The 13,565-nt window shown below is 33.4% G+C and overlaps 2 protein-coding genes across 3 annotated transcripts; both read right to left on the reverse strand.

Moving 5' to 3' along the window:
* Positions 1-21: 21 nt before the first annotated feature.
* Positions 22-4,042, reverse strand: LOC105322828 (uncharacterized). Of its 2 annotated transcripts, none has more exons than XM_066071042.1 (7): positions 3,858-4,042; positions 2,608-2,826; positions 1,865-2,008; positions 1,616-1,663; positions 891-1,044; positions 655-777; positions 22-566 (listed from the first exon to the last, which is right to left on the reverse strand). In XM_066071042.1, the coding sequence occupies exons 2-7, from the start codon at positions 2,805-2,807 to the stop codon at positions 534-536; spliced, it is 702 nt and encodes a 233-aa protein (XP_065927114.1). In that variant the 5' UTR covers positions 2,808-2,826; positions 3,858-4,042; the 3' UTR covers positions 22-533. The 2 variants fall into 2 exon arrangements, with proteins under 2 accessions (XP_065927114.1, XP_011420033.3); XM_011421731.4 differs by lacking the exon at positions 3,858-4,042 and adding an exon at positions 3,557-3,699.
* A 6,373-nt stretch (positions 4,043-10,415) lies between these two features.
* LOC136271196 (transmembrane protein 258-like) lies at positions 10,416-13,450 on the reverse strand. The gene is made up of 4 exons (XM_066070647.1): positions 13,309-13,450; positions 11,491-11,609; positions 10,899-11,032; positions 10,416-10,537 (listed from the first exon to the last, which is right to left on the reverse strand). The coding sequence occupies exons 1-3, from the start codon at positions 13,309-13,311 to the stop codon at positions 10,906-10,908; spliced, it is 249 nt and encodes an 82-aa protein (XP_065926719.1). The 5' UTR covers positions 13,312-13,450; the 3' UTR covers positions 10,416-10,537; positions 10,899-10,905.
* Positions 13,451-13,565: the final 115 nt, after the last annotated feature.

Genomic DNA, 13,565 nt, shown 5'->3' on the forward strand with positions numbered 1-13,565 from the left:
GAAAAATCAAAATTTCAAAAAAGCGTTATTTATTTTTTTATTTACCTGTACAACAACTCTGAAAACATGGAGTATCCATGTTGAATTTATTTTTACAGAACAATATACATGCACAGTTTAAAAATTGTACAAAAAAAGTAACATTTAGATAAATAAATTTATACATGCACCTGTTTAAATAATAATTTAATTTTCAAAAAGTCAAAAAAAAAAATATTGAAATATTTTCTTGAAAAAAAAAACCACAATATAAAACATTAATAATCCATGTACTAAGTATTTTTCATATTTCTCTTCATTTATTTGTTCTAAAATTGTAATACATGTATCTATAATTTTAAAGCTTTCCATTTTGTCTTGTGATATTAAAAACACTTTCATGACTTGTGTGTTGTCATGCAAACAAGCAAAGGAAATAAACAAATTTTAGATCTACATCATGAGATGAGCCATGTACATGTATAATGGCTGCGTCTACACAAATTGTTCTTTGCATTAAGAATCCCCATCTTGGTTTGTACATGCTGTACCAGCTAATCCAGAACTTTGTCCATTCGAGCAAACTCCTACCGATAAACACAATAATTGATTGTTAAAATTCTATCAATGTGATATGGTATGACCATGGCTTCATCGAGTACATAATGTACTCACCCTTTCTCCGGTCATGCACCAGTACCCACAGCAGCACAGAGAGTGTTTCTCTATGACATGGTATCCCTGTCTTTCATACAAGTGTTGGGCTCGGTTAGTTGTTGCTACCAACAGATAGATAACCTGAAGGATACAAACACAAACGCATCCAAACAAACTGTATGGAATCAATATTCGTAGACAATTTATCATCCAATACATATTGCCAATTAAAACATAATAACATGTACATGTACCTTGCATCCCCTTTTCTTGGCGTCTATTTCAGCCATGTCTAATAGAACCTTTCCTATGCCCTTTCCTCTGAATTTCTCGTCTACACATATAGGATCCAGATAACATTTTCCGGCTGGATAATCGCTCGGGATTCCCAGTTTTGAAACCCAAAGGCTACAATCATAGAACACAATGTAAGAATGGGTTGCTACTGAAAAACAAAAAGGTTGCGAGTGCTAGTCTCGTTACAAATATTAACCAAACTGTAGCCAATTCATTAAAATCACAACCATTCAATGTTGAATTTTTATTTATGTGAAGACAATTCCGTACATTAATCACAAGATTCCTTCTGGTGACCATTTGACTTTTACTATACCTGCTCATCTGCCACAGAATTATGTTTGTGATTCTTGCATGATAAATAGTTACGGACACTTTTAATAATATGCCTCATCCATCTGAATTGATGATACAATCTTTCTTTTCACAAAGAAAGGTAATCCAAAAATAGGTATGTACATGTACAGAAATATATTCAATTCAGAAATTTAATTTTACTGTTTGTAGCAGGCCCTAGTTAAGGAGTGGTTGCAGGAAGAGGGGTGAAGGGGAGATAATGAGTGAAAATATGAAATATGAAACGATTACCTCACGAAACGACGCCAGGCAGTGCACTGGACGCAATTTGACCAGAACCTTTGGCTCGGGTGAGCTAAAAAGAATAGCGATTGCTGTTACTTACCCACACATATCACAACAGCTGAGTGGCGGTATATCTTCACTTCTATACCTTTTAATGATAAATGTGTACAAGTATGTATAATAGAATAGTACTCCATTTAGAATGCAGCGATAAATTCAACCGTAATTCTTTTTAGTTTCCAAATTGGACAAACGTTATTGCGTTTATAAGATATTATATATTTTTAGCTACTAAGATGCTTTGCATAGAACCGGTCTATATAAAACTTAGTCAATGTTTGATACTGACGGGAAAAGTTCCGCGTCTCCATGGTAATGTAAAACACAAGTACCAGCCCTCTCTCCGTTATATTCGGCAATGAAGTGTCTTTCATAAAACAGTGGAGGCCTCCCTCTCATGTGGTTGGAATATATAGTATTCATCGCGGGTAAACTGTAAAATCAGGGTTAATTAAAACATATGGCTACGGCTATAAAAAAAATGTATAAAAAATTGGCCGGTGTAGACAAATCCAAGATATTTTGGACTCTGTGTCTCAATACAAGGACCTTCCTACTGGCCTCAATATTTAGACGAACGTACTTTTGATTCAAATTTCACTTAATTTTACAAAAGCGTATATAGATGAAAGAAAATAAAGACAGAATTCAGTTTTACAGCTCTGGTATTACGGCCATTGAACTAAAATTTTAAAAATATAAAGTTTAGTAAAATTAAGTATAATATAGATTAAACCATCCGAGTTGACCATTATTTTATCTACTGGGAGCTAACATATGCTATCCTACACACCAATCGGTGTAGATGTTTACATCCACAAGTCTGAAAGGTTTGTTGATACATGTACATTTAAATCGACTGATCTATTGTAATGCAGTAATGGAGGCACCAATGACAAAAATGTCCCAACTTCAGGACAAATTGCGGTGGGAACAAACCTTATTCTACAAAATACTCCAAATATATAAAAAATAGTAATTTCGAAAAAGAAATTTATTTTCGCCCCAAAAAGAAAAAGAGACAGATCATACCTTGCTCGACTGGTAGCATGAACGACTTTTCGTTCAAACGCCTCAATCACCAACTTTCCTATGAACTCCCTGTCTTCTTCTGATTCAGTGGCATTCCGCACGGACACCGGGCCACGCCTCAGGAGTTCTGTTGGTTGGACATGTCCATCTTTCTGTCCAATTGGTAATGGCTGCTGTGTTGTTACTGGAGTGAAGTCCATGTTATATAGATGTGATCAACTGTAGAAAGAAAATGGTGCACTAGTACGTACAAGCGCTTTATACTTTTTAAAGAAAACACCGCCCCAAAAAACTAATTTATAGCCAAAAATGGAAAAAAGGTTCTATCTAATATATTTATTTTCTGAGAGAATCATGTATCCCACTTCTATTCATAATTTAGGATTTTATATATATATATATATATATATATATATATATATATATATATATATATATATATATATATATATATATATATATATATATATATATATATATATATATAAAAGATTTTGTAAACGAATATCACTTCCATTTTTTAACAAAAACATATTCTACATAAAGCCATTGGTTTTGCTCGATAAAGGAAAGTAGCAAAAGAGACCAAAAACAATAAAATAAAAAGATCACGTTATATCTAATAATTTAATATATATATTCGTTGTAAACTTTTTAAAATTAAAATAACCGTGAAATCACAAATGATTTATAATCGATCATGATATTGAACTACTGCTTGACAGAATATCCGTAACAGTGGCGTCTGAAGCAAATTGAAAGTGGGGGGGGGGGGGGGGGGCTAGACTAATCTTCAGAAATCTTGACAAAACCTAATTCCCTAATCATGAATATCCTAATCCGTGTGGGGGGGGGGGGGGGGGCTATCGTTCCAAAAAAAAAGGTAAATTTAAGAACAATTATGTTTAAAATGCAGTAGGGTTTTCAAATATACTTTTAAAAAACATACTTAACTCGACATGAAACTAATCCACGTATATATTAAGAACCTATATGGTACTGCTACGAGAATTAAAAGGTACGGCCACACGATGCGATTTTCTGATGAATATTCGCATCGTGTGACAGCACCTAAATGATATCCATATCTTTCGATCTTTTTCTATTAGAGGTTGAATATCCAGTACTCGGTTTAAATTCATAGTTATCGTTGGTAGGTTTCGCAATACTTTAAATACAACCGAAGTTACTTCCCTTTGCATAGATATTTTGTAATAAATAAACTTTGAATAGTTTTTCAACTCACGTACCGTAGGCGTATACACAACCCGTAATGCGGGGAGTCGCCAAAGAGCATGTGCAGTTGGGGTTGCTCCCACGTATCCATAGGGGAGTTGATTTTTTCCGCTTCGGAGACGAGAAAAATGCAGGTCGCGGCTTTTGTTTGCATTTATAATAACTATAGTACAGGGTGATCCATAAATGCTGATACGTATGGTGGCATAGATACGCCACAACTTGTCAGAAAATCGTTTCGACTTGTCAGATCTTGATGTTGACTTGTCAGATACATAATTGCAGACCCTGAAACGTGCTACTACACCAGTTGCACGGTTCGGTTCGTTACGCCTTTTGAACGGGGCGCCTGTAAAGTGCGAAACGAAATCGAAACGAAACGAAACGAAACGAAATCGAACGAAACGAAACGAAACCAATCGAAACGAAACGAAACCAATCGAAACGAAACGAAATCAAACGAAACGAAACCAAAAATCGAAACGAAACGAAACGGAATTTAAACAAAACTAATATCATTTTGGACTACATAAAAGTGAAAATAAATTCATTGAAATAAATGTTTGAACCATAAAATATAACTACCTGTATGTTTCAGATTGCCGCTGTAAATTTTTAAGCCGATTATCCGAAATTTGCAAAAATTATATAATTATGTAAATAAGTGATGTACATTCTTATACCTTTATAATGTTTCTAATTTGTTTCATTAAATCATAAAAATGATATTCAGACATTTTTAAAGAGAGAGAGAGAGAGAGAGAGAGAGAGAGAGAGAGAGAGAGAGAGAGAGAGAGAGAGAGAGAGATGCCTTAAAACTTATCAGCGACATCACATAGCAAAGTATATACGCAAGTTTTGGGAGAGAGAGAAAGAAAGAGAGAGGTAGAGATATGACGATGATACTGAAGGGGACATTCTAACATCAATTTTCTTTCTATCTATTTGAAATATTGTAAAAATGAAACGATCGAATACAATGTGATTTATAGCATACTGGTTGGTTACCAGTTTCTTTGCTATGTGATGTCGCTGATAAGTTTTAAGGCATCTCTCTCTCTCTCTCTCTCTCTCTCTCTCTCTCTCTCTCTCTCTCTCTCCTCTCTCTCTCTCTCTCTTTAAAAATGTCTGAATATCATTTTTATGATTTAATGAAACAAATTAGAATCATTATAAAGGTATAGGAATGTACATCACTTATTTACATAATTATATAATTTTTGCAAATTTCGGATAATCGGCTTAAAAATTTACAGCGGCAATCTGAAACATACAGGTAGTTATATTTTATGGTTCAAACATTTATTTCAATGAATTTATTTTCACTTTTATGTAGTCCAAAATGATATTAGTTTTGTTTAAATTCCGTTTCGTTTCGTTTCGATTTTTGGTTTCGTTTCGTTTGATTTCGTTTCGTTTCGATTGGTTTCGTTTCGTTTCGATTGGTTTCGTTTCGTTTCGTTCGATTTCGTTTCGTTTCGTTTCGTTTCGATTTCGTTTCGCACTTTACAGGCGCCCTTTTGAACGGTACGGTTCGCTTTGTGAACGGTACGGTTCGTTTTGTGAACGGTACGGTTCGCTTTGTGAACGGTACGGTACGCTTTGTGAATGGAACGGTTCGCTTCTTGCACGGTACGCTTTGCTAAAAATAGCTGCACGCTTTGTGAACGGTTTGCGCGCTTTATTAATGAGGTAGGCGTGGCCTGAACGCTTTGATTTTTCTCGATATAATTTTGTTTAAATTTTGCCCCATCTACTTTAGCAAGGTGCTAATTATGACAAGAATTTTTCTTTATTTATATGATATTCTAGTATTACATAAAATTTTCAATTGATCTATTTAAAATCAAAACTTCCATCCGTTTACCCGTTTTTGATACGTTGTGTGAAACGTATACTCAGTGACAACCGGGAAGCGGAGGTAATTTTAATTTTGATCAGTCTGTTATTATAAGTTTTTTTTTAGATAAATGTAATCATAAAGATAGATTAAAAGAACTGTTTGACTTTAATCCGATATATTTTTGTTAATTCAGCGAGCTGTCGATAATTTTACAAAGCATCTTAAGTTTTTATTTCTATACATGTACTTGAGTTGAAGTCATTAAATATTTCTAATCAATTTAAAATTGCTATGAAAAATTGCCCCGACTCTATTCCGATATTTCTTTAGTTTCCTTTATCGTTGTCTTGATTCTCGGCTAGTTGTTATTATTCATAATTCGTATGATCATTCTTTTTTGTGTACTACTGTAATACTATTGTCGATCGCCGATTGCTCTAGTGAATAGACGATGTAAAATTAATGATAAGACAAACAATGAATTGCAGATAAGAAATCTTGAAATCAACTGTTATATACATGTAGTTTTTTGACACGAATTTTTATTCATTTAAATATTGATCTAGGATTTTCTGCACTTGTTCGTAAACACAGATCACATCTACATGTAACCCGTCATCGCTTCTCTTATCTGAACTAAGATCGCGTGTATAGTCAAAATATGACTATTAGTTTTTGATTTTCCGTTAAACTATACATGTACATGTAACATATCTCTTACGATATGTACACAACTGGATATACACAACAAGTCAATAACTTTTATTTATATAATGGCGATATTTATCATTCTGTTGAACAAGTGTCCGCTCTTCACTGTGTGCATGCGATTTAGCTGACGTTTTTGGTCAATTATATTGGAAAAGAGTTTGTTTTATGTATTACCAATACATCGCTCTGAATAAGTTCATCCTAAAAGCAAAGTACAACATACATGTATGTATACAGATATTCCAAAAACAAAGCCAAAGTTGTCGACATCCTCTATGACTATACATCTATATTAAAACTCGTTTATTTTATTGTATCATTTAAAAAATAATAGACACTCTTTTGGCAATCATATTTCTAGTATAAGCCAGCATAATTTTGACGTCCAATAAAATGCAAGTTTTTAATGAAAAGGGTTCCCAATTTTCAGATCCAGATCTCTTCGACTTTTAACCATGGGATAAATGTAATTTGCTAAAATGCATCAGAACATTAGTTTCTGCAAACACTAAAAAATGCTACACGTATATAATCTACAGGATATTCATCATCTGCCATTAGGGTTACTAATTTTTTTGAATTATTCGATGTTCATAAATAGTACTAAATAATAAGTTACTGTAAAACAAGATAATTTGGCGCATATGTATTTAAGCGCAAATGCAGGTTCTGATACATTGACGCTGATAAATTTAGCGCACACACCTATTTCAATATTTATAAGCTTTGACGTAAAAAAGACAGAACAGTCTTCTTTCAGCAGTTTTCTCTCATGCGTGTGCAAGGAATTCGCTTAAAAATGAAATTTTATTTTTTATATATGAGACATTTGCACAAAACACTAAATTTAGCCAGGTTTTAAAAATTGTCTCATCCCATTGAAATATTTAGTTTTATATATAGGCCTACATGGAAAACAAGAAGTCTGTGACCAATGCTTACTATATAGTAATACCCCCGCGCTTTGATGTGAATATACGCTTTCATATGAAAATTAGTTTTTGTTACTGACAGATCTAGATGCACGGATAAACAAGAAGTCAACGACAATTAAATTCATACAAAAACAATGCTATCAAATGGCGTGCTTAAATCAAAGAGTAGGCTAACATTTCAAGCATTTACGAACAGTAAAACAGAGAAAATTGCGACAAGTGTATTATAGTATACCCCACTCTCAGGACTTCGGAGCGGGGATATAAAAATTACACAACCATACATTATTATCCAAATAATAAATTATATGTATCCTGTATGCAAAATTTTAGCACAAATTTTTTCATAGATGAGAAATTGTCAGCAAGGCCATGTTGACATACACGTAATATATATTGTGCATGGAGCACCAATAAACTATTGATAGATTCTATTTCAAATGAAGTGTGTTTCTGTACCTTTCTTTCGATTTACAATTACATGCCCACGCACGCACTTGATCGGAGACATAACAATGATTGTGATGAGACCATACCTTGTGCTCTGTTCTCCTCACTAGAATGAAAGTCATTTACAACAACTTGTACAAAACACGAGTTTAGTGGAATCTGTCTCTAAATATGTGCTTTATATCTTGAAATCTTGTTCCGAAAACTGTCCTCATCTCACGTGAAGTTTGGTCAACAACATATATATCAATATCGTAAATATACATTTTATTACTCGGCAGATTGCCTGGGATTGAATGTTAGCTCTAAACAAATGCAAATGTAAATATAAACAATAAAATGCTTTCTTTGATGATTCATGCGGGTTAAAAAATAAAAAATTAAAAAAAATTTACATATCAATCGGTTAAGCATTTTTTCTTCAATATCGCTACCTATGTTTCCCGCATGAACCACCAAAGAAAGTATTTTATTGTTTAAATAACACATAAATATGTATGTTAAACATCCATTATTGGTAGTTGGTTTAATTAAAATAACTATTTCAGACTAATCTTTACTTATCTTATTATAATTAATTAATTCGCAACATAGAGTAATTCTCCGAAGACACGAGACGATGCCAACTGTTTAATTATTGATTCAGTGTAAAAAGCATGCATGTGTTGCTAGCAATTTATTTTTTTAAAACCGAATAAAACATTTTTAAAACAATTGAACGTCATCAAATTTGATCATATTATCCTATCGGAAACGGGTTAAAAATATTGCCAGCTAAATGTTACATGTACCGTATTTTCCCGACGATAAGTCGGTATTTTTTTCTCTGAAGCAGAGCACTCGACTTATCGTCTTGATCGACTTGTCAAAGGCTTGAGGTCAGAAAATTGTGAAAATAGTATTAAAAACCTTGGTTTTAATCATCTTGAGCAGGCTGTGTTATCGAAAATTACGTTGTTGAATTCAATGTTCATCTTTAATTATTATCATTTTCACTCATCTGTTAACACTAGAGTACATATTAATAACAGTTATTGAACAATGGTGCATTGTCTTTAATCAATTAAAAGTTTTACCGTAACACATTGTCACATGATTCCATATATCACTATAGTGGGAAGATAATATTGCGCAGTAAAATTGAAACCAAACTTGGATGGAAAAAAATATTGCAGTAGGTCCGGGGAACGTTTCAAAGTTTTATTATTTTATTAGTAAAGAGTTGTTAGTGGAAAGTATCAATAAGAAATATTTTATGGTCAAAATCAATTTTAAAATACGTAATCGGCAATTATCAACTCTACTGTTTATACGGTAGACTGATCCCGGTTGTGTTAATAATCTTGCTAAGGCTGACATCTATAGGCCTACGGCAATTTCACTCCCTGTGTACATAAAGAGTACCGTTATAAGAGTGATTATAGTTCATTAATTAATTATTGTCCAATTCTTTATAAAAAAATTTAGGAAACGTATGTATGTCGTATATAGTCATTATCAAGTCGTACAAATGATCGATCTATTCTAACAGTGTCTCTGTAAAACAATAGCGTGTAACTGTATTACTGGATACAAAGTAAACAAGTTTCATCAAATCATAGTAATTGCTAAGCTTTCTGCACTTGAAATCCCCCTTTGAAGTCCGACACGAGACAGGTGCATGCCTCTGACACCGGAAATTGTTAAACAAACATTGACCACGCGCCGAGTCAACAGGTGGCTGGTTACGTAATGGCGAATACACTGGCGATGGTCATAGTGGATAATTATTTTAATGCATGGGAATAAAATATTTCTGTCAAAGTAAGTTTAGTTTTGCATAACACGCGATATCGGGAATTGTTTACAATGCAAGCGACTTTGTAGATGTTGTCGGTATTTGAAAATATGATGCATAAGTATAAAGAGTAATTGTCTAAATGTTAATCATTAATAATAATTGGTAGCAATATCGGGGACATAGTGGTATTATACACTGATAATGTTACTGCAGTTTTATACACCATTTTGAAGCGATAAGTTCGACGTGTCGTGTGAATCGACGTATCGCAGGATTTTGTTAAAATTTTGGCTAAAAATGAGCAATTCGACGAGTCGTCCACATCGACGATTCGTCGGGAAAATACGGTACTAGTAATCCTACAAGCGTTCATTTTTCCACCCCACTTCATTTCCCGTCGAATAAAAAGTTTAAAAAATATTTTAAAAAATCAAAAATTCTACACAAAAAACAACTAAACTGATTTGAAATTACGATTTTAATATAAGTTATGCAAGACATCTTACACCAAATTTGAAAAAAAAGTCAAATAACGAGGTTCTCCAAATGAATCAGAAATTACTTTCAAATTAATCACTTTGAAGAACATGTTGAGGGCCAATCAAATGATGGATTAAATCTGGGAAGTTTAAAGAGAAGTACATGTATATTTCCAAGGGAGCCACCCATCACAGACCAGCTATAAATGGTGGCCAGGCATTAAAACAGTCAAAATGATGCCTCAAATACGCAGAGTAGGAGCAATGTCTTGAAAGTTAATTGACAAAATTCTCGAGTCAAAGGACCACAACTCTGTTGAAATAACCACTCATGTGAGAACATGAGTGCAAAGAAAAAACAGCACAAAAAATAATTATACTACTACAAAACAATTTATTAACAAAATATGTATATATTATTACATATGTATATAATGACACAACGATGAATTGCGTGGATGTTGATTCAAATGTGTTCTGATTAAGTTTCTTCAATCTGAAAAATATTGTACAGAAAATATAACTACTAAAGATAAAATAGAGACAAAAGTAAATTAAAGATGTAAACTTTTCCATCTACCAGTAATCATGCACAGATTGTCAGGGAATGGGGGCCATATCCCTGTGGATTTTGCCGAGTTTGAACAGATTTGAAATGAGAAATATCTCTTTTTGAATTATTTATCTTTAAAAATGTTGAAAAACTTTTTTTTTCTAAAATGGTAATAAATTTAATTATTTTTCCAGCATTTGTCACCCATTTGACACAAAAGTTATCTGTTAGTGCTTCACTGCCTAAAAGGACTTATCAATAATCTTTATAGTCTAACATGAGAAGTGATGGAGAATTGACTCACCTTTATGCTATACATAAATCCCAACCCACAGCAATAAGAAGACCACACCAAAGCCCATAAACACCGAGGCGACCAGAGAGACCAGGAGCTCCTTGGAGAGGTCCCGAGTGAATTTGTTGGAGGTTACTTCATAGCTGATTTATCCGTTAAGGAAATACATAAACACCTCTAAAATATCTTACTTTTTTATATACATGTAACAACTTATTTCTTGACTGCTGATCATAATTATCTACATGCTTATGAAAGATGTGAAACATTTATAAATACGTGAGTACATTAACATTTGTGTTCTTTTTGACAAATAATCAGATTAACTACAAGTTAATGTAAACTGATTCTTAGACTTCTTAGGCCAAAAATACATGCACTATTTGTAAGTTTCTTCAAAATGGCAATCAAATTATTAAATCAATGCAGCAATACTTAATTTAATATGGAGGTGCCTGAGAAACTAACCACTATTTAATGTTATTTATCATTTTTACAACATTTTTAAATATGCTCCATATGTAAAAGCAGAAAACATAGCTGACCTTCCACCTATATAAAACCTAACTTTCGTTATACTTTAAAACCATAACAAGGATACACAAAGAACCAGGCCATGAAGAAGATGCCGATTCCCAGCAGCACGACAGTCAGGTGTGGGAACACCGCCGGGTTTATGGGACTGACGTACCGACTCATCATCTCCACTGTCATGTCTGCCTACAACACAGTGTAAAAGGATTTCAAAATCAATGCTGTATGTGAGACCATATTGATGGACATAGAATACAAAACTTTAAATATGAAATCTGTCCTGAAAAAAAAATTGTTATTCTGTAATATATGAAGTGATTAAAAAATATCAGAGAGATTAATATGCATTAGAAATTCATTTCAGAATATTTGTGTTATGTTGTTGCGCATGTTGTTAAAGCTGATACATGAAATGTTTGATACAAATCAACATGTGCCAGCTAGTTGTTGATTCCCACTGGTCTTTGTAAATAAAATTCCTTATCAAAAATGATCAATGAGACAAATAAAATGATGACTCGTTACATTTCTAGGATTTATCACAACATTTAGAAACACATATTCGTACATTGAATGTATCAAGACATTAACTTAGCTGGTAAGAAACAAAGGTTGACATCAATTTTAAAAGTTTTTCAGCACCCTTCTTCTAGTCTTCACAAATTACTTTTTCCATCACTTATTGCATAATATTTCAATATTAATCACAAATGTCTTTGTGTCCAAACTAAATTGATTTGCTAGAATGAAAAATATCTAATTACATGTATTCTGTTTTGAAACACTTAATACAGGATGGGATAAATAATGATAGACCAGATCGGCATTTGAACCGAGGCTCCCTGAATCTCTAGTCAGGTGCTCTACTAACTGAGCTACATATGTAACTGGCAAAAGTATCCACATCTTCACTAGCCAAGTGTCCGATTCGTTTTTCATGAGGAAATGCTACTAAGTGAAGATGCAGTATCCAAACCACACTTAATCCTGGACCCTCAACTTTGGAGAGTCATCAAATAGAATTTATAATTACATGATTTCCCCTCTGCAGCCCTAACTCTTCAGATTGGAGAATCCCGAATTAGCTTTTTACACCATGCCCATGATCTTTATTTTTGAACACCAGCATTGGTTAGGATATAGCTGCAGGTGTTCATGCAATTTACTACTGACATCCTCTCTTGACTCGGACTTTCTCCTGAGATGCTTTCGACATCAGAAATTTAAAATATGTTTAATTTACATTGAGATCGAGAGTTGCCATTTTCACATATAAACAAACTGCACCACTCCACTTTACAGGGCTGGTGATGGTGTTTTAAAAACTATCAGAGGCAAGTAAATTGCATGAAGAATTGAATGGTACTAATTGTTTTCAAAGAATTTGCGTATAAATAAGGTTAATCAGTCAAAAACTAGCGCAATTTTTTGTGCACAATAAATATAAAATTTTTTCAGTGGTTGGCACTGTAGTCCCAGGTCGTCCATCCGAATTTTTTCAAACCGGGAGCAACAGACCTGCAGCTATGGTTAGAACACCCCCACCACCCCCCCCCCCCCCCACACCTTCTACCAAAAGAACAATTTGTCTTGTAAATCTTGCCTAATTTTAAGTTTGTCTTGTAGTTTCCAAATGAAATTTATTTGAAATGTTCATGTTGTATCAAGAATCAATAAATCATAGTGTATAACATCGGATACAATGTACCGGTTTTCTGCAGAGTGCTTACGTGGACAAAGTCAAATGTTACAAGTTTTCAGCGATTCAGTTATGAATAAATGCACAGTGATTCATTACAAAGTCATGATAAAATGAATTAAATTTGAATTTTAAAAGAAATTCCTTAAATCCAACAAGCATTTCATTGTAAAAATGAATAAATACCATGTTGAAAATCGTGGAGATCAAAAGCGGAAGTGCCGGTGGAACAAGTGCGAGAGACTGCGCATGTCCAAGAAGTGAAAGTAGACTGGTTCAATATAATTCTAAAAAGGGGAGATTTTTTACACTGACATAAACAATAGCTGAAGAGTCCATAGTTATTCCGCAAAATTTCAAGGTTTACTCCTCTGTGCGTAGATTTTGAAATGCAGTAGTTTTTTCACTCAATTATCTTTCAATTTTTTCTTATAATAAATGTC

Source organism: Magallana gigas, chromosome 9 (assembly GCF_963853765.1).
Source record: "Magallana gigas chromosome 9, xbMagGiga1.1, whole genome shotgun sequence".
Taxonomy (NCBI): Eukaryota; Metazoa; Mollusca; class Bivalvia; order Ostreida; family Ostreidae; genus Magallana; species Magallana gigas.